Consider the following 26541-nt stretch of genomic DNA (forward strand, 5'->3'; position numbering starts at 1 on the left):
TCAAACCCATGTTCCTCTGCTGTGACACAGAAAGGCACTCTATGGGCTGCTAATAGATGGGCATCAACACCAACCCAATCACAAAATTTTGGATCTACATTTAGTCCTGCATGCAAAATATGCTAAGGTAAAGGTGGCACAACCTTGAGGCAGTAACCAATCAATGTCTCAGTTGATGCAAGGTCTACTCCATGAGACTAGAGACTAGACAACCCAGAGTCCTTGAATAAAAGCAAAATTACTGTGCACGAGAATGACTCTTAATCATATTCCAACATACTCATAAATCAGAGTCTATTTATTCCATCATCACAGTGGCTCCTCCGTTCCTCCTGAAGAAGAAGGTAACAAACACAGAGACCTATAACCAGATATTGGAGACAGAGAGACAGAGAGATAGAGATCAAGATAGATAGATAGATAAATAGATGAGAGATAGAGAGAGAGAGATTGGAACACACAGCTAAAATGAGAGGTCCTTATCTATCCATTCCTCCCAGGAGTAGGGAACATAATAAAAGATGAAGCAGAAGGAGTAGGAGAGACAGAGGGGAAATAGGACACTAGAAGAACATGGTTGTCTAAAAACAACTAAGCAACCCATTTGTGAACACACAGAGAATAAAGCAGGAATCCCAAGACCAACACTGGCCTGGACTATGTTCCCTGTGTATATACTATATCTTCCTGTTTAGTACTTTATGGGACTCCTGAATGTGTACACAAGTGACTGATTCTTGTGCACTCAGTTGGGATTTATTTTTCTGTTGTCTTCTCTTCTGCAACGTCAATATGAGTTTTGTTTTTAACTTCTTTTATTTTGTTATATTATTTTATATTTCTATATACTAGATATAGGTGGATATTTGCCCAACATAAATGTCCTCTGAGAAACTCCATCCAGTGGTGGGATCAAGATAGATGCGGGGACTCACTTCTGGGCTCTGCGTGGTATGGAAGAGTGGGTGGGTGAAAGGACTAAGAGGGTTCAGGGAGATCATCAAGGCTGGCAGATCTGGACCCAGGGAACCTGTACAAACTGAGGCACCAATGAAGGACAATGCATTACAGTGAACTTAGACTCCCTGTTCAGATAGAGCCAATGCACAGCTCATTCTCCATGCTTGTGCGGAGAGTGGGGATTGCCTCATAGATGAACTCTGTTGCCCCCAATTTGATCACTTCCCCTAGGTGAGAAGGTACTGCAGGCACACAAAGGCAGGGCAAACAAGCTATCTGGATGAGAACTGATAGGCTATGGTCATATAGTTGGGAAGGGGATCTCCTTCTGTAGAAGTCTACGGGAGGGGAAGAGTAGTGCAAAGGGAATGAGAGTGGAAATGGGAAGATGGAGAGAGAGCATAACAATCAGGATGTAATCAGGATAAACTATAATAGAAAATTTAAAAGCCTATTGTTTTATGAGACAGATAAAGAGTGCCTTTCTGATTTTAAAAAAAAGGAAATAGGAAGGAACTGGGAGAAGTGTATGGAGAGGAAAATATATTCAGATTATGTTGTATGAGAGAAAAGTCCATGTTTAATTAAATGGAGACAGATTAGAAAAGAACATACTACAGGAAATCTATCTTCAGTTAAACAAATGAAACTTAGTCATGATGAAATAAATTAAACATAATAGTGAAATAAATACAACTCTTCAGTCACCTACTGTGTAAAAATTTAAACCTGTACAGGGAATAATCAGAAAGAAAATGTCAGAAATCCAAGCTTTAATAGAACGCTACATGTGATTGAGCATGGCTTGAAAACATAAAGAAATGTGACAAACACTGTGTTCTTGGTGAAATGGAGCACACTGCTAATTTTAGTGCAAAATAAGTCACCTGAGGGAGCAGTGTCTGCAATGGAACAACAATGTAAGTCAAGATGATTTTAGTGTCTAGGTTGTGTCTCTTCAAAGGAAGGAAAAGTAACAGCAATGCTCAAATTTTATAGCCATGGAACAAAAGTTTATCTCTTACTTCTCTTCCATCCCTCTCCTTTTGCTTAAGTACTGCAGACTCCTGTGATCAAGTCTGAGAGTGCTCTGTAAAGCAGAATTTACCTGTCTCATTTGAAATCTCATTGTCTGCACAAGGAATACAATCAAAGCAGCAGGCAGCCTTGCCTTCCTGGGCAGCTTTCCTGAATCCAGGCCTACAGCTCTCACTGCACACAGACTGAGGGATCTGAGAGAAATAACAGCTATTAGAAAATGCTCTGGACATTTGTGAAAATTTAGAGAAATACAGAATTTCTGAGTATCATCAAATAGTTATTTCCCCAATGCTTACACTGACAACTGGAGGTAATGTATTTTGGTGTGTTTAATTTTCACAGCAGCTTTGAGTCTGCATAGGACACATGCTTAAGACTTGGTCCAATACAATGAAGCCACTGTTAAGAGTAAGTCGTTAAAGTAGTGTTCTAGAAGACTGCAGTATGTTTTTTGGTGAACCTATCTCTGTACTTACTGGTGACTAGTGGGGACTTTTATACTCTATATGGTTGGCAAAGTTCATTCACATCTTTGCATTGTTTGGGTTCATCATGGAAACAAATGTTATGCTTCTGCGAGGATTTCTATGAGATATTTACTTGAGGTGGAAAGAGCCACCATAAAATGGTCATCAGTATTTCATTGGTTACTGTGACCAACAGAATGAAAAGGAGATAGAAGGAAGCAGCCATATTTTTTGGTCTCTGACTGTGATGTAATCACCCCCTCTGACTCCTAAAATATTCTCCCTGCACTAACATATAAATACATGCTCACAGTGTCATCTAAATCAAAACTGTATTTCCTTTACTTGATTTTGTCGACTATCTGATGCAGCAAAGCATGTATAACACACACACACACACACACACACACACTCATACACACAACATGCTATCCTATTTATTGAAAACTGACAAAACAAAAGTGCCATTTTACCCCCACTGAAATTTATTCATCTGGGCGAGAAAAATAAACTTTTTATCAGTCTTTGGAGGCAGTGACTGAAATCTAACAGACATTCTATTCATAAGAACTGTGTAAATATTAATAAAAATTTAGGAAAATCTTTTCAAAATTGATCAAAAACCATTGATGAGAGTCAGGGAATGAGAAACTAGTCTATGTTGGATATCGTGTGAATTGTTTATTATTGGTGGCTGTATATTGATTGGTATGAAATGAATCTCCAAGGATTATTTTCCTGAGAATTATATTTACTTTTATGAAAGGTCAAAGCAGTGAGATATGTCACAACACACCTTTGTAAATTGTGTTGGCCATTGTATCATCTTCTCTGATAAAGAGAACTGCTGACCCTGGGGAACATTCGGAGAAAAAGTTCCTACTTTGACCTTTAATCCCATACCCTTTGGTAAATTCCAAATATTGAAAATGTCATACTCTGAATCTAAGTTTCTTCTCCCATGCCTTAGGATGTGACCTCTCACGCGATCTTTCAGTAGGATGTTCTTTAGGAAATGGAGGAGCTAGAAGAGATGAGGAACATATGTTGAAGTCCATCTGAGATACTGAGAACATTTTCTTAAGTCATATAAAGAATCTCAATTGGCACAGCCATATCCACTGGAAATGGTGAAAGTCATGAAGCCAGCACAGCTGTTTGTCATTGTTAGGTCCTGCTGCAGGGTGTGGCTGCCAGGGCCATCCTTCTACATAGGGGCAGGGCTTCCCCTCTTTCAGAGATTCACTATATCAACCAGACAGTTTGGTTCTATGTTCCCCCAATTCCCCACCTCTCTACCCTCTCTCTTTCCCTTCCTGATCCTGTAACGCTTCCAAAACACCTGTATTTATATTATAGCTTTCTGGCCAATTATCTCATTGTGTTTATTTAATCAGTCACCATTTTCACAAAGCTGAACCCAATGCTGTGATCGCTGTTGTTCTGTGTTTTTCAAGTTTTATCCTCTTTATATTGCATTTGATGACATTCTGCATTATGACACATTTGATGTCTTTTCCTGAGAAAATTATTTCTGGGTTTTTTAGAAAAGGCCTAAATGCAGAAAGAATACCTTTTGTTTTGTACAATTAAACACCTGTCACTAAAAATACTAATGGCCTATAGAAAAAGATAGAATTGAAGGTGGACATCTGGCAGCCAGAAAGGATTCTGGGATATCTAGGTATTAAAGATTGAAAGGTGAAGATGTGAGGACAGCTGCTTGATACCTGAGCAGAGGTAAGCAGACATGTGCCAGAATATAGATTAGTATAAATAGATTAATTTAAGTTATGAATTAGTCAGAGAAGAGCCAAGCTATATGGCCAGAAACTTGTAAATACATTTTACGTCTGAGTGTTTATTCCCACAGCATTTGCCCTGGGAAAACCCCCCCACAACATAATGACATACCGTTCATGGGACACAAAATCCAAACTAACTTGCTAAAAGTTCAGGACAGAGAGAGAAACCTCACACACCCTCGCAACCGCCCCCCATCAAAAAAAGCTTTAAAGCTATGTTTTTTAAAAGTGGCCTGAAGACAATAAGCTTCTGAAAATAGTGGCACAAACAGGTCCAGAAAAAGCAGCTGGAAACAAGATTTTTCTAACTAAAAACCTGGAAAGGAGCTGCAAATTGCAGAGGTAAAGCAGAACTCAGCCTCTTCAAACAAAGCTCCGGTTATCCATTTTTTAAAAGCTGCCATCTTATTGGAGGTGGTCTGTGAACACATGGCTCAGTGGGTAGTGGTCAGAGCTGTGCAGCCATCTCTCCAGCAAGTCCAGTCACAGCCATCAGAGTCCACATTATCTGGAGCAACCAGCAGAGCGGCAGGGATCCCACTGAGAGCCCACAAACAGGTCACAACATTGCAGGACCACCCCTTCCTATCTGGTACGTCATGACAAGAGGCTTCACCCTTTAAGGCTTGACCTCTGTGTCAGAGAAGAACAGCTGTGCATGACCAAGCACAGCAAAGCACAGGAAGCTGGGTCCAAGTTCATACACAAGAAAACACCAAAAAAATTCTGACTCAGTCAAGCAGCTCAAAACAAAACAAAACAAAACAAAAAATCCAAAACTAAACTAAACATTTAAACTTGTGTTTTAGTGCTGATGGATGCTTATCATTAAAAGGATTTAGATTTAAGTTGATAATGATTTTGATTAGGGAGAAGACAAGGTAGAGAAACAGACTCATGGATTTATCTTTCCTTTTCTCTATCCTTTCTTTCATTAGGTATTGGGAAAGGTGTTCAGAAGCAATTGGAGCAGGAATTAGGAATAATATAAGATTAATAGAAAAAAATGGGTAGATCATTGAATCTGTTCTTAAACCAAAAGTCATTTTATGAACTGATAATCTAACACTGCTCTAATATTTTCTATGTTGATATAAACTAAGGTTATTATTGTTTATAATAGTCTGGAATTTTGTACCTTGATACTGAATTATGGTTACTTTTCATACTGTGGTAGAGATTATTGTATATTGATAAAAATTAAAGTTATTTTGATACACATATGCACATATGTTTCAACTTTTATATAACATATTGGATTTATACAATTGATTCATAAAGAGAAGGTTTACTTCCAGTCCTTTTAAAAGCTGCTATTAGAAACTCTTTAGGATAATTAGGTAATGCAAGTTAATAGTCAATCAAATTCATGATCATGTCAGATACCAGTTTAGCTTATCACATAAATATATATCCTTGGCTAAACACATAGTAAGTAGCTAGAAAGTACCATTTGTGTATTCAGATATACTATAGAAAGGTAGAGAATTATTAAGCACCATATAAATATGTGCAAATATACAGATGGTCTTCAAAGGTCTCAGAGACCAGCCTTAAATTGCATTTAAAAATGTTTTATTATTTTAAGGCTTTTTTGATAATGAGACATGTCAGTTGCTGGGAGCACCCACTTTGACATGAAAGAAGATGATGAACATTGAAGAATCTCCCTTAGGATTTTGCTTAAAAAATGGCAAGTTGCAACTAAGCAAAGATATGTACTTATTCCATTGGCAGACAATGGGCAGAACTTGGACACAGGCAAAGTCAACTGCTAAGCTCTGTCAAGACAGAATAAGCAAGTCCTTTCTAGTTCTTGCTTCAGAAATATGTCTGTCAGATATTCTGGGCAAGAATGCTGAAGATGGTGTTTCAACACTATACATAAATTCTGGGTGACTACCAAGGCAGTCAGCTTTCTGTCAATTCTTTATATGTAAACTGCTTGCTTATACTTCTTACATACTAAGGTAATACTTTGTTCTCAAGCCTTGACAGGGTCGAAAACTTGACAGTTACAGACTTCAAATTAAGCTTAAATTATTTAGAATTTAGGAAGAAATTTTTAGGCCAAAATTTTAGGTTGTTAAATAAGAGCAATAATAAATACTACGGCACCAACCAAGGACAATACGTGCAGTAAACATCAACCCCTACCCAGATCTAACTAACTTACAGGACATTCTCCACAGTTGAGTGGAGAGTGGGGACTGACTTTCACGAGAACTCTGGTGCCCCATATTTGACCACGTCCTCTTGAGGAGGCCCGGTGGTGCTCAGAGGAAGGATAGCAGGCTACCAAGAAGGGACTTGATAAACTATGATCCAATAGAGGGAAAGGAGGTCCGTCTCAGTCACAGACATAGGGGAGGGGAATAGGGTGAAAGCGGGAGGGTGGGAGAAATGGGAGGATACAAGGGATGGGATAACAATTGAGGCATAATATGAATAAATTAATTTTAAAAATAGAATAGATAGTAGAGCACTTTCTCCACATACATATGGAGTTGACACTGTGATCTTACCTGATTTTCTCACAGTTGTTCTGTGGTATATAGTTGATTATTAGAAAAAAAAGCCTTTTTTTGCACATAAAATGGGTACTGTAGAGAGAATATCTTGTGTTGTGTTGCTACTACACCTGTAGATAAAAATCTATGGACTATAGGAAAGTATAGAATAGAAGGTGGGACATCGTCAGACCTAAAGTATTCTGAGATATCCTGGTGTTAAATAATTTTTGGTGAAGATGTGGGGAGTACAGATGTATGGTACCTGAGCAGAGATAATCAGCCATGTGACAGAATGTAGATTAGTATAAATAGATTATTTTAAGTTATGAGCTAGTAACAGAAGAGCCTAACTGTGTGGCCTATGTATTTGTAAACATATATGAAAAATCTCAACTTTTCACACTAGAGATTATGAAGAGAACTGTGAAGCAACTTGTTAGTTATATGAATTTAATGTTGATTTTCCCCTATTCTCACCATGCCTTTTATAAAGGACACTTATACATGGTTTTGCATTTACCTCCAGAGACTGAATCCAGTATGCTTATGATCTAAAACTTATGCTGCACAATTGGAGTGCCATTGAAAAGAATAAAAGTCACCATGCTGATATTACAAGACACAGGAAGGGATATTACCTGCCAGTGGAAGAATACCATTTCTTCTTCATTAGCATATTGCTGTATCTGTATTTGTTGAAGACTCATCTCATGAAGACTGTAGGCCACAGCATACACAGCGTTGTATATATTATAACTCTCCTCACTCATGGCTGTGTCAAAAATATGTCTGGGCAGTAAATCCAAAGAAGCATTTGGTTGGCAGTTCTCCAAAATTTGACAATGAAACCCATAAAATGAGCAGTTGAAGAATAAAGCCCAAAACTTAGGAAGAAAAGTGTCTTCTGGGTATTTGTAGGGAGTAAGTGTGTGAAGAAAATTGGTAAATCCAACCATCTCTTCATGGTGGTGTGAAAATACGAGACTTCCATGAAGTGAGCCTACCATGAAATAATCATAATGGTTGTCAACATCCCATGGAAAGTTCAAGACCCAGACTTTCCATGTCACTAAGAGTTTTGCAATGTGAAACATTAAACCTTGTGAAGAAACAATGTTCCCATAAATAACTATCACATTTGCTGATGATTTCAGAATGATCTCCAGATTTTCCCCCAAGTTATTGGAGTCTATATATGAAGTGGCAGGGATAATATTCACAAACTCAATACAGATGCTACTGTTGTCCATATTTTCTCTCAATTCTGAAAGAAACTGAGTCCCTTTGTGGTCATCTGGGAGGATCAGACCAACCCAGGACCAGCTGAAATGAAGCAGCAAAGAGACTATGGCAAGTGAGAGATGTGTGTCCTTGGGAGCCATCTGATAGAGAGAAGGAAACTGACCTTGGTCATTCAAGGTAGAATCGAAAGGCCCAAAAGTGAGCTGAAGAGAAAACACAATGGGAAACCAGAGAAAGAACACTGGCATCAAACACAAACTCAGTCTTGAATCAATAGGTGGAAACAGTCCGAATGAAAATGGGATAGTAATTCTTATACACCTCTCCTTCCTGGAAATGTGGATATATCAAGTACCCTTATACTTTCTTGGGACCTGACATCAAAGTATTTTTTTTTCACCTGAAGTAATTGTAGGCCTAGGAACCCAGGCCTCATCCTTAAAGCCTTTCAACTTTATACAGTCTTAATTAGGCCTAGAATGAGTTCAACCTCTGAGACTTACTGCTGAGTAAGCCCACCCTTTCTTGTTCATTCTGAGTTCTTTCTGACTGGTTCTACTCAGATGTTCTGGCTCAAACTCCTTTCTAGGATGACTGATTCAATCTGGCTACTCTTTCTGGCTCTAATGGAATTGCTCTGCTTGGCCTCAAACTGACTCTAGCAGTCTGTTGTAATCTTCATGTTCCTTATTATCTGGCTCCTTCCATCTTCACCTTTGTCTCTCTTGTCCTTTTTCTGTAGGCATGAAAACTCTCTGGAAGGGATCTGGTATTCTGCAAATCTGTACCTTGATACACCCCCGAATTGCTTCTGACGTCTGATAACTCCATCAGTTCTGCACTGCTGCATCTTCTCTTTCTGGGTACTGACAAGATCTGTTTGACCAAACTGAGTACACTATTTTACTGAAAGATGTACTGCTGCTCAGATGAACTAATTCCTGTTTATTGAATTCCCTGTTTGATTCATACAATTTTAAAATTTAAATTGTTTTAGATCTTCTAAAACAATAGCATCAATAAATACCTTTGAGAACCTACAGATGTCTCACTAGGGAACAGTCTTGAAGCAGAATTGTGGCCTCAGATAAGCTTTTACTCCAGATGGCACCATGTATGTTGGTGCACAGAATAAATATGGGAAAGTTGGTTTAAACTTCCATGAACCCAAAATATTACGGATCTACTTGGAGATATCTAAAGTATAAAATCTAATGTCTAAATGTACAAATTGTTCTGTTATAATTCTTTATGCCCTGTTACTTTACAGTGGTATATGCTAACATTTTAAATTTACTTTGTTTCTTAGAAAGAGAGAAAGGTAAAATAATTGTCCTGAATTTACTATAAACTAAGAAATAACTAGAAAACATGTAGCCAGGTCAGTCCTAATGGAAAACACATATATTCTTGTAATTTTTAGACCCTGTTTAGCTGTATTCCTTGTCAAACTTTGTCATTCTGAACTCACTATGATCTTATGTAATGGACACATAGAGAACAAATTTTTAATTTTAAAACATGTAACGTGATGTATTTTAGCATTTATCTGTTTGTGTGTGTGTGTGTGTGTGTGTGTGTGTGTGTGTGTGTGTGATTAATTGCCTTTTGTACAATGAGGCAATACCCTTTCTTAATAATATAAATATAGTGACCAACAATAAATGGAATTAAAGTTAAGATGTTTAACTCATCCACATTTTCTCTTGAATGTGTTTGCATGCATGCATGTGTGTGTGTGTGCATCTATTTTCTATTTCTCTTTTTTCATTTTAAATATTTTATTAATTTATTCATATTACATCTCAATGGTTATCCCATTCCTTGTATCCTCCCATTCCTCCCTCCTTCCCATTTTCCCCTTACTCCCCTCCCCTATGGCTGTGACTGAGGGGGACTTCCTCCCCCAGTATATGCTCATAGGGTATCATGTCTCTTCTTGGTAGCCTGCTATCCTTCCTCTGAGTGCCACCAGGTCTCCCCATCCAGGGGACATGGTAAAATATGGGGCACCAGAATTTTGTGAAAGTCAGAACCCACTCTCCACTCAACTATGGAGAATGTCCTGTCCACTGGCTAGATCTGGGTAGGGGTTTGAATTTTACTGCATGTATTGTTCTTGGCTAGTGCTGTTATTGATTATCTCCGTGTGGATTCAGAATTAATTGAATAGACTCAGGGCTCCTCAACAGCCCTCTCATTCAAACAGGCAAATTTTAGCTTACCAGGGATCTCCACAAAAGAGCTTATCTACAGAGCAAAGAGCCTCTTTTCATGTCCCTCTCAGTTTTTTTTTGCTAGAATCTGCATTTACAGTCCTGGATGCAGGAAATTTTTGGTCAGATTGAGTTTTCCTTAGCTGCAGTAAAGCTAGGCTCTAGAGGAGGCACCCTGGACTCCCTCCTGCTGTACCTTTTAAAATCCTGATTAGTTGCTTGAGATGAAGTGAATGGGGATTCTGAATCCAGTACCAGAAATCTAACCTGGGACTTGTCAGAGCAAAGACAGACATTGGCACCTCACCCACCTGAGGTATGTTGTAGAGTTGTAGCAGTGTAACAATATAGGAAGATGTTGCCATTGGTGTTCCTGTGAATGCAGCAAGTGATGTTTTCTTCTCTCCACAGTTGTAATTAACCGTGGGTAGGATGTCCCGTGTTAACCAGCACATGATACAATAAAAACTAATTACTTCATAATATAAACTAGTATAAAGATCAAAGCCCAGGGTTGTGTTGGGTAGAAGATATGGATTCCTGTTGACCTCCTCAATGGCAAATATCAGGGCCAGAAACACCTGGTAGTTCTTAAAATTAAACCTGCACAAATTCCATAAAATTACACAGTATAAAGACATAGACCATAGAACCTTCCTATTTAGTGCAATGTCTTTTCTAATTCAAATGCCAAGATTTTTTTATAAAATCCAGTTTTTATTACCTTTTCATAAATGGCTAGAATTCGAAGAATGCATAATGAAGTAGGATTAAGCAAAATTGTACAGAATTGGGCTGGAGAGATGGCTCAGAGTTTGACAGGACTGACTTTTCTTCCAGAGGTCCTGAGTTCAATTCCCAGAAACCACATGGTGGCTCACAACCATCTACAATCCTGTCTGATGCCCTCTTCTGTCCTGTAGGTGTACATGCAGGCAGAGCACTGTATACACAATAAATAAATAAATACATCTTTTAAAAAATTCCACAGTATTATCACTCATTAATTATGAGCTCTGGGACTTTAATTTATTATTAAATTGCTTTATTTATCTTTTATGTGCAAAAACCTATCCATGAATAAGAAATTAGAGTCTGACAAAACATCAAAACTTTGATGTCTGCATTGGACCTTCAGCCTCTACAATTATTTTTAAAAATCAGTTTATCCTTATCCAATCACCTTGTTTTCTGTGTCAATCTCCTATTTAAAAATAGCACAAACTTAATTCAAATAATATATATCCACAGTTTTCATCTCTATGATTTATCTTTGAATAGTGTCCTAGAATATACTATGTAGAGTGTTCTGGTCTCAAATTCATGGAGATATTCCTGCCTTTGATTCTTCATTGGTGGAATTAATTCATGTGAACTCCCATCCAAATTTACTTTCCTTTTCATATATTTGTGAGCTGTGTGAATTGATTCTGTGTATTTGCATCTGTCCACACATAAGTACATGAAGGTCAATAACTAAGAGAGAGGGATATTTAGTGTCAGTCCAAGCTGTCCACACTATTTCACAAAGTGTCTCTTGACCAGTTGAATTAAATATCGACTGACTGACTCACTGACTCATTTGATTGATTTAGACAGAGTTTGACCATGTAGTCAACACTCTGTAACCAATTTGGACTTGAAATTACTAAGATTATTTCTGCCTCCCCCTCTTCAGTGCTGTGAAAAAGAGAGAGAATTTTCTTTATTGTTTTCAGTGTATAAGCATAAGCCTAAAGCAAACTTGTAGTGAGCCTTCTCTCCTTGTCTCTCTCCTCCCTATAACAATTAGATTACAAGAGTACATGCATGCTCTCTGAGAGATACGAATCCAGGTCCTCACTCATGCACTTAGAGCACTTTATGTTATTACTCAATTTTTGGTCTGTTTAATAATAACATGGTGAGGAAAAAAACTTACACTTTTTATGATGCAAAAACTCCCCCACCCAAAGGAATGGCATTTCATTTTACCATCAAAATGTGCTGTTCACAAAACAATCTCTTTAAGGTTATATTTAGTAAAATGTTCTTCAGTTGGATATAGAAATATTCAATATTAAAATATTGGAGGGTTTCATAGAAAAGCAACATTATGTTTAGATATCTATATCTATCTATATCTAATCAACCTTAAACATACTTGAAAAGAAAAGAGACAGAGCATCTCTAGATATAATTTTTTTCTGAATTCTGTCCTTTTAGTCACATACATTTGTTTTTATTTTTGGTTTTTGCTTTGCTCGTGTTTTGAGCATGTTTTCCTTTGTTTGTTTGCTTTCTTCTTTCAACAAATATTTGCTTCCCTGATTCTTTGTGTTTCCCTACTTCTTTTTCAACCATTTTTCCCTTTTGATTGTTAATTGTCTGCTACATATCTAACACATATGCTGGCTCAAAGAAAAGTCTATGTTTTATTCCTTTCTCTATACTCCTTTTCAAGGATACTGCTGATATTTACAGATTGCATGCAATGAGGTATGTTTCTTTTGAAATTAATGGATTTCTCTAGAAATTTCACACAAAATGAAATGCAACAAAACACATAGAAAATATCATAATTAAAAATTAGTAATTAAGGATTCAATTGTAACCAGGCATGGTATCGCATGTCTTCAATCCCAGCACTCATGATGTAGAGGCAGGTGGATCACTGTAAGTTCAAGGCTAGCCTGGTCTACAAAGTGTATCTAGGGAAGCCAAGACTACACAGAGAAACCTTGTCTAAAACAAAAACAAACAAACAAACAAACAAACAGATTCACTTGTATTTGCCAGGATGAAATGAAAACCAAACATTTAGGACCAGTGTGACAGAATAAAAAGAGTAAAGAAACAATGCAGAGACTAGCAATGAAATATTTTTATTAGTCTGGCCTGGCATCTGTGGTCTGTTAGCATTTGCAGGATCTCTGTCCAGGCCCTTCTGGGTTTTATGGTCTCTGCTGAGAAGTCTGGTGTAATTCTGATAGGTTAGCCATTGAATGTTATTTGGCCCTTTTCCCTTGCAGCTTTTAATATATTTTTTTTTGTTTTGTATATTTTGTGTTTTGATTATTATGTGATGGAAAGTTCTTATTTTCTGGTCTATTCTGTTTGGTGTTCTGTAGGCCTCTTGTATGTTTATAGGCATCTCTTTTTTTAGATTGGGGAAGTTTTCTTCTATGATTTTGTTGAGAATATTTTTTGGGCCTTAGAGTCTGGCATCTTCTCTTTCCTCAATGCCTACTATCCTCAGATTTCTTCTTTTTATGGTGTCCTTGATTTCTTGGATGTTTTGTGTCAGGATTTTTCCAGATTTAGCATTTTCTTTAATAGTTGCTTCAAAATCTACAAATGTATCTTCTAGTCCTGAGATTCATTCCTCCATCTTTTGGATTCTGTTAGACAGGCTTGCCTCTGTGTTGCTCGCCTTCCTCTCTGAGCTCTCACATTCCTGTTTTTCTTCTGTCTGTGTGTTTATCATTGAATCCAATTTCATCTTCAGATCTTCAACTGTTTTATTGATTTCTTTCATCTGATTGTGTATTCCTGAATTTCTTCTATTGCCTCTTTGTAGGCCTTCAGAGTTTGAACAGTTTTATTAATTTCCTTCATCTGGTTGTTTATATTTTTCTGAATTTTTCCAGTGCCTCTCTATAGGCCTCTTTTTTGTCTTCCACCTGTTTGGCTGCATCTTCCTGCATTTGATTATGAATTTTATTTGTTTTCTCCATTATCATCCTCATTACTATGGGTTTGAGATAATTTTCTTGTATTTCCATTGTTTTTGAGTTCTCTCGATTGGTTTCTTTGGGATAGCTAGGATCTGGAGATGCCATGTTGTTTTGTTTTGTTTTGTGTATGTATGATTTTACACTGTCCTTTAATCATCATGCCATTTCTGTTTTTGTAAGTTAGCTTCCTGAGTTGGGTGGAGGGAGTCTGAGGATAAATTCACCCATTTTCTCTTGATTTCCCTAGGCTAGAAGCTCTGATGCTTCACTTGTCTGGAGGGCAGGAGGCTGGCCCTGTGGTTTGGGTCTCTCACAGCTAGTGATCCGCAGCTCCCCTGTAATGTGTGTCCTGTAATCATCCTGGATCTCAGAATGTGCACTGGGTCAGGCCAAAGTGTCCACAGCCTTCTGGGTCCCCTTGCCACACCAGAGTTCTACAGTGACTGAAACAGGTTGGGTAGACAGGGTCTGATAGCCACTCTACTCCCTGTCTCCCTGAGATTTCCTTAGTCCTGGAGGTCTAATGCTCCACTGGCCTGTGGTTCCTGGTAGCATTTTGGGACCCAGACTGTTCACGGAGTCCTGGTAGGTGTCATGGGGCCCAACCCACATACACATTGAGTCCAGTTAGCATCTATGTACCCAACCTGAGCGTTGAGTCCAGTTTGCATCTCTGGACCAAAACAGGTCTTGGGGCCTAATCCACACACTTAGTCCAGTTAGCACTGAGTCCAACCTGGGTCTCAGACCCAAACCACACACTGAATTCTGCTAGGGACTCTGGGCCCCTACCATGTGCTGAGCTCAGCTATGGTCTCAGGACCTGGACCACACTCTGAGCTCAGCAAGAGTCTCAGGACCTGAACTGTGTGCCAAGTTCAGCTAGAGTCTCTGGGCCAAAACTGTCCCCCTAGTTCAGTCAGGCTCTCTGGGCCTGAAATGCCTGGCAAGCTCAGCTAGAGTTTCTGGGTGCAAACTGACTCCCTAATTCAGCCAGGGCCTTTGGGCCCAAACTGTGTGCTGAGCTCAGCCAGAGTCCCAGGACCAGGACCATGCACCAAGCTCAGCTAGAGTCTCTTGACCCAAACCACCCACCAAGCTCAGCCAGGGACTCTGGGCCTAAACCGTTCACAGTCAAAGACCATGCCAAATCTGAAAAATTCCTGACACAAAATATCCAAGAAATCAAGGACACCATGAAAAGATGAAACCTGAGAATTATAGGCATTGAGGAAAGAGAAGAGACCAGACTCCAAGGCTCAGAAAATATCTTCAACAAAATCATAGAAGAAAATTTCCCCAACTTAAAGAAAGAGATGCATATAAACATACAAGTGGCCTACAGAACACCACATAGAATAGACCAGAAAAGAAAATCTTCCCACCTCATAATAATAAAATCACAAAATATACAGAACAAAAAAAAAATATTAAAAGCATCAAGAGAAAAAGGTAAAGTAACATACAATGGAAAACCTATCAGAATTGCACCCGACTTCAGCAGAGACCATAAAAGCCAGAAGGGCATGGACAGAGGTCCTGCAAACCCGAAGGGACCACAGATGTCAAGCCAGGCTACTATACTCAGCAAAATTATCAAAAACCATTGATGGAAAAAGCAAAATATTCTATGACAAAAACAAATTAAAATGATACCTATCCACAAATTTGGCTTTACAAAAGTTACTAGATGGAAAACTCTAGCCCAAAGGGCCATGCCACAACCAAAACTGCACAGGAAATAGATAACTACACCATCACTAAAACACAACTACACAAACTCTCTATTGTAACCAACATCAAAAATTAAGACTCTTAACAGTCACTGGTCATTAATATCTCTCAACATCAATGGTCTCAATTCTTCAATAAAAAGACACAGACTAATTGAATGGATGCATAAACAAGATGCAACATTCTTCTGCATTCAAGAAGGACATCTCACCCATAAAGGCAGACATTACCTCAGGGTAAAAGGCTGGAAAAAATATACCAAGCAAATGGTCACAAGAAGCAAGCTGGTGTAGCCATTTTAATATCAAACAAAATAGACTTTCAACCAAAATTAAGCAGAAGGGATGAGGAATGACATATCATGCTCATCAAAGGTAATGTCAACAAAGATGACATCACAATTCTGAATATCTACGCTCCCAATACAAGGGCACCCACATTTGTAAAGGATCTATTAGTGAAGCTTAAACACACATCGATCTCGCACAATAATAGTGGGAGACTGCAACACCCTACCCTCACTGAAGGATAGGTCATTGAAACAGAAACTAAGCTGAGAAATATCATTAACGAATGCCATGAATCAAATGAATCTAAGAGATATCTATAGAACTTTTCACCCAAACAAAAAGGAATATACCTTCTTCTCTGCATCCCATGGAACCTTCTTTAAAATTGATCACATAGTAGGTCACAAAGCAAGCCTCAACAGATACAAAAGGATTGAAATAATTCCTTGTATAATATCAGGTCACCATGGTCTTAGGCTGCACTTCAACAACCACAGAAATAATGAAAAGCCTACACATACATGGAAACTAAACAACTGTCTACTTAATGACACCCGGGTCAGGGGAGAAGTAAAGAAATTGAAGACTTCCTGAAATTCAATGAAAATGAAGGAACAACATACTCAAATTTGTGTGATACAGTGAAAACAGTGCTAAGAGGAAAATTCATAGCACTAAGTGCCTTTAAAAAGAAATTGGAAACATCCCACATAGCAACTTAATGGCACAGCTGGAAGCCCTAGGAAAAACCGAAGCAGAAACACGCATGAGGAGTAGATGCCTGGAAATTACCAAACTCAGGGTCGAAATTAGTAAATTAGAAACAAAAAGAACAGTCCAAAGAATCAAAAAAACCAGGAACTGGTTCTTTGAGAAAATCAACAAGATGGACAAACCATTGCCCAAACTAACTAAAAGGAAGAGAGGTGGTATCCAAATCAACATAATAAGAAATGAAAAGGGAGACATAACAACAGACACTGAAGAAATACAAAAAATCATAAGATCCTACTTTGAAGGCATATATGCTATAAAAATTGAAAATCTAAGGAAAATGAGTGATTTTCTTGATCAATTCTGCTTACCAAAATTGAATGAAGAACAGATAAACAAGCTGAGTAGTCCCATTTCTCATACAGAAAGAAAAGTCATCATTGATAGTCTCTCAACCAAAAGAAGTCAAGGGCCAGATGGTTTCAGTGCAGAATCTTACCTGACCTTCAAGGATGTGCTAATACCAATACTCTTCAAGCTACTCAAAAAGATAGAAACAGATGGAACATTACCAAATTCATTCTATGAGGCCATAGTCACAATGGTACCTAAACCTCTCAAAGACCCAACAAAGAAATAGAATTTCAGACCAATTTCTCTTATGAACATTGATGTAAAAATACTCAATAAACTACTTGCAAAATGAATACAAGAACACATCAAAGATATCATTCACAATGACCAGGTAGGCTTCATGCCACACATTCAAAGATGATTTAATATATGGAAATCCATCAGTGTAATCCACCATATAAACAAACTGAAAATAAAAAAACACATGATCATCTCCTTAGAAGCAGAGAAAGCATTTGTAAAATGCAACACCCATTCATATTTAAAGATCTGGAGAGATCAGGATTACAAGGCACATACCTCATAGATTTCCAAAGTGGCTGTACTAGTTTGCATTCCCACCAGCAATGAAGGAGTGTTCCTCTCTCCCCACATCCTCGCCAGCATGTGGTGTCGCTTGAATTTTTGATCTTAGCCATTCTGATGGGTGTAAGATGGAATCTCAGAGTTGTTTTGATTTGCATTTCCCTGATGACTAAGGAGGTTGAGCATTTCTTTAAGTGTTTCTCAGCCATTTGATACTCCTCTGTTGAGAATTCTCTGTTTAGTTCTGAGCCCCATTTCTCAATTGGGTTATTCGGTTTGGTGGTGTTTAATTTCTTGAGTTCTTTATATATTTTGGATATTAGACCTTTGTCAGATGTAGGGTTGGTGAAGATTTTTTCCCAGTCTGTAGGCTGTCGCTTTGTTCTCTTGACAGTGTCTCCTGCCTTACAGAAGCTTCTCAGCCTCATGAGGTCCCATTACTCACTTATATCTGCATACTAGCCCAAGGGGCATGTCCCACAAAAGCCTTCACTTACCAGGAAACTGGGACAGAGGGGAAGGCATCCTATTGGGACTCTAAATGAGAGACGCATGGGAGAACAGCAAAATAATAGGATCCAGAGGGTCCTAGAAATCTACAAGTAGAGCAATATGATAGGCAGATTTGGGCCCAGGGGTCCCGCTCAAACTAAGGCACCAGCCAAGGACAATACAGGAGGTAAACTTTAAACCCCTTCCCAGATCTAGCCAATGGTCAGAATATTCTCCACAGTTGAGTGGAGAGTGTGATACGACTTTCTCACATACTCTGGTGCCTCACATTTGACCATGTCCCCTGGAGGGGGAGACCTGGTGGCACTCAGAGGAAGGACAGCAAGTAGCCAAGAAGAGACTTGATACCCTATGAGAATATATAGGGGGAGGTAATCCCCCTCAGGAACAGTCATAGGGGAGGGGAATAATGGGAAAATGGGGGGGGGGAGGAATGGGAGGATACAAGGGATGGGATAAACATTGAGATGTAACAAGAATAAATTAATAAAAAAATAAAATAAGAAAATAAAATAAAATTCAAAAAAAAAAAAAAACAAGGCACATACCTCAACATAATAAAGGCTATATACAGCAATTAAATAGACAACATCAAATTAAATGGAGAGGTACTCAAGGAAGCTCCTCTAAAATTGGGGACCAGACAAGGTTGCCCTCTTTCTCCATATCTTTTCAATATAGTACAGGAAGTTCTAGTGAGAGCAATAAGACAACAAAAGGAGATCAAGGAGATCCAAATGGGAAAGGAGGAAGTCAAATTATCCCTATGTGCAGATGATATGATAGTGTATATAAGTGACCCCCAAAATTCCACCAGAGAACTCCTACAGCTGTTAAACACCTTCAGCAAATTGGCTGGATACAAAATTAACTCAAAAAAGTCAGTAGCCTTCCTATATTTAAATGACAATCATGCAGAAGGAGAAATTAGGAAGCCTACACCCTTCATGTTAGCCACAAGCAATATAAAATATGTAGGAGTAACTCCAACCACGCAAGTGAAAGACTTGCTTGAAAAAACTTCAAAACTCTGAAAAAAGACATTAAAGATGACATGAGAAGATGGAATGTTCTTCCTTGCTTGTGGATCAAAAGAATTAACATAGTAAAAATGGCCATATTACCAAAAGCAATTTAAAGATTCAATGCAATCCTTATCAAAATACTTACACAATTTTTAAAAGACATTGAAAGTTCAAGTCTCAACTTCATATGGAAAAAGCAAAAACCCAAAATAGCTAAAACAATCTTGTACAATAAAAGATCCTCCAGATGAATCTCCATACCTGATCTTAAGCTGTACTATAAAGCAACAGTCATTAAAACAACATGGTACTGGCACAGAAATAGGGTGGTGGATCAATGGAATCGAATCGAAGACCCAGATATGAATCCATATACATATGGTCACTTGACTTTTGACAAAGAAGCCAAATCCATTCAATGGAAAAATGATAGCATCTTCAACAAATTGTGCTGGTCTAACTGGATGTCTAAGTGTAAAAAAAATGCAATTAGACCCATATTTGTCACCATGTACAAAACTCAAATCCAAGTGGATCAAAAACCAGAGACACTAAATCAGTTAAATGAAAAAGTGGGGAAGAGCCTGGAACACATTGGCATAGGAGACAACTTCCTGAACAGAACCTCAACAGCCAATGGGATAACAAAAGGATATCAAGGTGATGCACATTGGAAAGACAGAGGTCAAAGTATACCTCTGCATAGATGATATAATAAGATACATAAGTGACCCTAAAAATTCCACTATAGAATTTCTACATTTGATAAATACCATCAACAAAGTGGCTGGATACAAGAGTAATAATAAAAAATGAGTAGCTTTCCTGTATAAAAATGGCAAAAGGGCTGAGAAAGAAAGTAGGGAAAGTACAAATAACATAAAATATCTTGGTGTAACTCTAAACAAGCAATTTAAAGACTTTTATGAAAAAACTTAAAGTCTCTGAAGAAAGAATTTGAAGAAGATACCAGAAGATGGAAAAATATCCCATGCCTGTGCATCATGAGGATCAACAAAGTAAAAATGGCCATGTTGTCGAAAGCAATTTACAGATTCAATGCAAACCCTTTCAAAATGCTTACACATTTTTACAGGCCTTGAAAAATTAATTTCAATTTTGTATGGAAAAACAAAAACCTCAGAATATCTAAAACAATCTTGTACCCTAAAAGATCTTCTGAAGAAATCTCCATTCTTGGTCTTAAGTTGTATTATGTAGCAACAGTTAAAAAAAACAGCATGGTATACTGGTATAGAAATAGGCTGGTTGATCAATGGAATCAAATAGAAGACTCAGAAATAAACATTTGCACCTATGTACACTTGATTTTGATAAAACAAGCCAAAAAAAATGGGAAAAAAAGATACCATCTTCAACAAACAGTGCTGATCTAGCTGCTTACCTATAGAAAAAGTCAAAGAGATCCACATTTATTACCCCATGAAAACTAAAGTCCAACTTGATTAAATACCACAATATAAAATCAGACACACTAAATCTGTTAGAAGAAATGTTGGAAGAGCCTTGATCTCATTGGCACAGGAGAATAGTTCCTGAACAAATCACCAACAGCTCAGGGTCTAAGATCAAAAATTAAGAAATGAGACCTCTTGAAATTGAAAAGCTTCTATAAGGCAAAGGACAGTGTCAGCAGAACAAAGTGAAAGCCTATAGACTGTGGAAAGATCTTCACCAACCCTACATGAGACTAAGGGCTAATATCCAAAATATATAAAGAACTCAAGAAATTAAACACCACCAAACCAAATAACCCAAGTTTCAAAAGGAGTCCAGGGTTACACAGAGAATTCAAAGCAGAGGAACATCAAATGGCCAAGACATACTTAAAGAAATGCTCAATGTTGTCATGAAAATGCAAATCAAAATGACTCAGAGATTCCATCTTATACCTATCATAATGGCTAAGATCAAAAATTCAATAAAAAAACACATGCTGGCCAGGATGTGGACAAAGGGGAAAACTCCTCCATTGCTGGTGGGAGTGAAAACTTGTACTGTTGGACCCTTGAGTCCACTCGGGTGGGGGGGTCGTCACGAGAGGCCACCCGAGAACCACAGTGTTGATGTAAAGGCACAAGGTTTATTACTGATGTGCGTCAGGGGGCCTCGGCACTCACTCAGGAGCGAGGGAGGCACACACAGAGTCACTGTTACAGACTTTTTAAAGGCTAAAACTATAAAGGTTAGGAGAGGCTACGTGCCCTATGCCAGGATTGGCTCTGGTGGTCGCTAGGGTGCTTGTCTAAATGTTATTGACTATTGCAGGGAGGGGTGTTGGGGAGTTTTCAGAGAATTTCCAGATGGTAATTGTTTACCTTAGTTGAAATTGTTTATCTCGGTTGGCCACCTTGATCTCAGAAACTGAAGCTGAGTTGGCCTTCAATTCTTTTTGGGTCATTTTCCCAAGCTTGCCTGGGTCACGTTCCCAGGCTGGCTGAGTGAGGGGGCCTCACACTCTCCCCTTGAGGTTTTTAACTGGCCTTAATCTTAAGGCATGTTCCCGCTTCTGAGGTCTTGGTACTGTTGAGTTAAGATCAGGGCCTGAGTTATATTGAGATGATCTCGAATAAAGGCAAGAAGCCGGTTAAGGATACAGGGCCCAAAAGTCTTCTAGAAGTAAGAGGAGGATCAAGAGGGGACCAAGGAGGGTGGATATGAGGGTGGTCAACCAGGGGGAGGTATTAAACCATCTCTCGAAACATCCCTGTTGGGCCTCTCGGTCCCTTTGTCTCTTGTCTAAGTGCTCTTTGAGTTTTGTCATTGAATCTTTGATGACTCTTGAGTGATCAACATAAAAGTAACATTGTTCTTTAAGAGCAGCACACAGCCCCCCCCCCACTTTCAGGAATAGTAAATCAAGCCCTTGTCTACTTTGGAGCACTACTTCCGATAATGAAGTAAGAGATTCTTCTAGCTGAGAGATGGATTGTTCTATGGCCCGGAGGTCATCATCTATGGCATCTCTAAGTTGTCCAAACTGCTGGGTCCTGTATGTAAGAGCTGCAGTCCTGGTTCCTGCTCCGGTAACCCCCAATCCTAATAGGACTGCAAGAGTCAGGGAGATGGGTTCTCTACGGTACTGAGTGTTTTTATAACTGATTTTAAATACTGGGGAGGATTGGTAATAAATTCTGGGGATTAATTGGACTAAAACACAGTAGTCAGAAGCTGAGAAAACAGCAGTGGATATACAAGGGATAAGTCCAGTGTTGCAGGCCCACCATAAGTTAGGGGGGGGGAGGAATAAGAAAATGGTTGTTACTGGTAGTAGTTATAGCATGAGTGTGGTTGTGGAGGTGTTGGTGACTGGGGGTATGGTACCTAGACAGGTGCCTAGCCCCGAAACTTCAGTCAGAGTGAGTTTTCTGTGTTGGCTCCAGTCACAAGAAGAGTGATTGGTGGTGTTAACGAAAGGAGTGGAGGTTGCAACCCCTTTATAATAAGGTGGGCTTGGGTTAAGGCAGAGCCAACAGGATTGAGTGGCCTGAGGATTAGTGGCATTAAGGGCTAGGAAAGCTCCTCTGACTAGATTAAAGAGAGGTCCCCTACTTTGGGTAGGGGAGGTTCCCTTGCAGTGAAAGCAGCAGGAGTTAAGGCCAGGGTGAGGAGGGGAGGAAAAGATGGTTGTATTCCTGCTTCAGTGAGTATGGGGTTCGGACCTATGGGTACTAGGTATGGTTGCATTACTACTAGCCTGATTTTAAATAGCCAGTAATGGATGTCACTGCTGATAGTACGAAGAGGAAACAATGAGGTTTCCTGGCCTGGATTCCGGTCCCGCCAACTACGCAGGTGAGGAGGAGAAGGAGGGGGCAGGGAGGAATCTGAGGAGGGTCAGGGGGAAGGTATAAGAGAAGGAGCTGAAGGGGCTGGAGAGGACATGTGGGTGGAGGTAGATGGGGTAGGGAGAGAGGGGTTAAGGTCAGAGGGAGAGCTCAAAGGCGTAGGGTAATGTGGAGGAGGCAGATCTAGTAGTAGGAGATCTTGTTGCTTGTTGTCAGGCAGCGTGGGCTTTAGGCGAACTCCTGGGTGTTCTCCAGGTGTCTCAGGAGTCTCGGAAGCTGCAACTGGGAAGAGAGAAGTTGGCAGGGGGCCCGGGAGGAAAGCCTTGAGCCACTGTGGTGGGTCTCGGACCAGGGATTCCCAAGTGATTATATATGAGACCTGGTCTGGGTGGCCATGGGACCCAGGTCTACAAACAACATCTTCAAACTGCAGGATAATAGTAAGGTTAAATGTCCCATCTCTAGGCCATCCCACGTTAAAGGTTGGCCACTCTGAGGCACAGAAAACCTGCCAATGTCCTCTGCGGACATCCACAGACAAGTTGTAATAAGATAAGAGTGGCATAATACAGGATAACTACCCTACAATACACAGGCCTGAAGAATCTAACTAACAAGCAGAACCCTAGGGAGAATGCTTAATTCTCATTCAGAAGGGCACAGAGACTAGACACTGCAAGCAGTTGAAGAGACGGAGCAGGACAGGAGCCTACCATAGAGGTCCTTTGAAGTACTCCAACAAGCAAGGTATTAAAGAAGATGCTGAGATGCATAGCCATACTTTGGAGTTGAAAGCAGTGGGTCTTATGGACAATTTGGGAGATAGAAGGACCTGGAGCAGACAGGAGCTCCACAAGGGGTCCAAAGAAGCCAACAAATCTGGGCCGGTGGTAGGGAATGCTGCAGAGAGTGATGCACCAAGCAAGGACCATGCATAGTCAGGAGCTCTGCTCAGATGCAGTTCATAGGTAGCATAGTTGCCTTGTGGTTCCCATATTATGGGGAGTAGGGGTTATGTCTGACATGGACTCTCATGACCACGCATTGAACACCTTCCCCTGGCAGGCAGCCATGCCAGATACTGAGGAAATAGACACAAGCAGTCCAGATGAGTCTTGATAGGCTGAGGTCATAGGATAGGGTGGGGGGGGCTTCCCCTTTCTGAGGACTAGGATAGAGGGAGGGGGAACAGCATGAGGGAGGGAGTGTGGGACTTGAAGTCGTTGAGGGGGGCCTCGACTGAGCTGTAAAGTGAACAAATTAAAAATAAAATAAAATAAAACATAGAAAAGAAAGTCAAATATTAGGAAGTTACCAGATTGGATCCTATAGAGAATACTAGGTATTTGAATTAACTAATATGATGAAATAAAACTGGTACTCACCTGGATGCCTTATCTTTCCTGGCTGGAAGGTTCTATGCATGCCACCAAAGAAAATAAAAGTAACCATCACTGTCACTCATCTGTGAACCATGAGGGATCCAGTAATGACAGGCTTCCCTCTGATGTTTAAATGGGCACACATATTATATGTAGAACTACCTTTGTCTGATTTGGTTAAAGTCCCCCACATGGTATGGAACTAATGTTTGGCATCATAAAAATGGCCAAAGTCTGTTACTCAGTAGGTCATAGACCCAAGGGGAGAACTTAATACTGTTAGCCTTCTAAATGGACACAGTTGAAATAAACTCCTCAGGGTTTACTGCTTTACCATTAATTAGTGCATCCCTCAGCCCTAACCAGAGCAGCTTCCTTTTGCAGTAGATGGCAAATAATACAGATATTGAAGACTGATAATGGTACAGATAATAAAAGACTATCAGGTTCTCAGCCATAATTGTACCTTACATATCACACCTGTACAAACAAGGCTGATGGATCATGGTTAAAGAGAAGTGGGAAGATTGTCAGGGACAGAGGCTTGGGGGATAATATCAAGGAAGGAATATTTTCTGTCCATGTACTTGCACCTTTAACTCAGAATGATTTTGAAAGTATGTACAAGATGATGTATGCTTAAACATGACAAAATGCCATTATGGAGAAGGAGATGGACATGAAATCTAACCCCTAGCAGAGATGCTATTGAGATTCCATAGTTACTGGGGCAGAAATGGTCAGGTTCTTCATTGTTGTCACTACTAGGAGATCAACCCCACACAAGGGAAGACTCCAATTACAAAAGTACTTTTAGAAAACAAAGTGTACTTGACTTGAAGAAACAAAAGAAGCACTTAGTTGAGTAAAGGATAAAGTTATAGACAGTGAATATGGAAGGTGTGGTGGTGTGGGTGAATATGATCAAAATGTTTTGTGTGAAATTATTAAGAAATAGTAAATACTTTTATAGGCCAAAATAAAATAAAATTATGTCTAGTGGAGAGGCATTTGTCAGAATAATGAGAAACAACAGAAATAAGTATAGTTTTTGCTATTGGATGGTATATTTTAAAATGTATACATATATAAAATATTAATAATATTGAGCATATACAGGGGGAGGAGGTCCCTATTAGTCACAGTCATAGGGGAGGGAGTAGGAGGAAAGTGGTAGGGAGGGAGGAATGGGAGGATACAAGGGATGTGATAACAATTTAGATGTATTATGAATAAATTAATATATATTAATGAAATAGTTTTGATAATTAAATGCATGTAAGCAAAGGCTTAAAACCACAGTATAGAGTGCAATCCCTACTACATATTTCATGATAAAGCAGAAGAGATGCTACAAGTATCCAAACACACAGAAACAATGAGGAAATGAATCTTTATAACCAAGACTTCATTCCTGTTTTTAGAGTCATGTTTGACTACACATTGTGTGTAAAACAGTTGTATGATTCATATATGATAATTAAAACTTTGTTTAAAATTCAACACAATTTTATTTGCTACTTTCTCATTCTTTTCTTACAATGAGTTTGAAATACGCATTCTATACTTTGGTTAAATCTTTGTCTTGATTAATAAATTTGAAGTATCTACATATTTGTGAACACATGTAATATCATTTTTCTTTTATGACAGGATTTTTTTCTCCTTATTTCTGTTTTCTATCCATCTTTTCATCTATCCAGATTCATGTCTCTTCTCTCTCTCTCTCTCCAGCACAGCTTGTTGTACATACAGTGTTATGACAGTCAAGTCTACATGGGGAAACCCTGTCTCATGAAAAGAAAGAGAAAAGAAATGAAGGAAGAGAGAAAGGAGGAAGAAAGGGAAATGGGAGGGAGAGGAGAGAAAGAGAGAGAGAGAGAGAGAGAGAGAGAGAGAGAGAGAGAGACAGAGAGAGAGAGAGAGACAGAGAGAGAAACAGAGAGAGAGAGAGAGACAGAGAGAGACAGAGGAGAAAGGGATATAAATGTTTATCTGGCATGGTAATGCATGCCTTTAGTCCCAGAACTCAGAAGGCAGATCTCTGTGTGTTCTAGGCCAGCCTAATCTACATAGTAAATTTCAGGACTGCAAGCTATGTCACTTAGAGAGGCCCTGTTTCAGAAAAATAAAAATAAAAACAATGAAGGAGCACATAACACACACACACACACC

General features: G+C 39.1%; 1 protein-coding gene across 1 annotated transcript in view; it reads right to left on the reverse strand.

Annotated features, from left to right (window-relative positions):
• The window catches only part of LOC127197761 (vomeronasal type-2 receptor 116-like), a 55506-nt gene that overhangs the window by 23856 nt on the left and 5109 nt on the right, over positions 1-26541 (reverse strand). The window contains exons 2-5 of the mRNA XM_051155698.1: positions 10556-10847; positions 7425-8231; positions 3265-3492; positions 2069-2192 (exon numbers count right to left, since the gene is read on the reverse strand). Coding sequence (XP_051011655.1) covers positions 2069-2192; positions 3265-3492; positions 7425-8231; positions 10556-10847 — 1451 coding nt within the window. The remainder of the gene's footprint in view (positions 1-2068; positions 2193-3264; positions 3493-7424; positions 8232-10555; positions 10848-26541) is intronic.

The sequence above is a fragment of the Acomys russatus genome, chromosome 13 (genome assembly GCF_903995435.1).
Source record: "Acomys russatus chromosome 13, mAcoRus1.1, whole genome shotgun sequence".
NCBI lineage: Eukaryota > Metazoa > Chordata > Mammalia > Rodentia > Muridae > Acomys > Acomys russatus.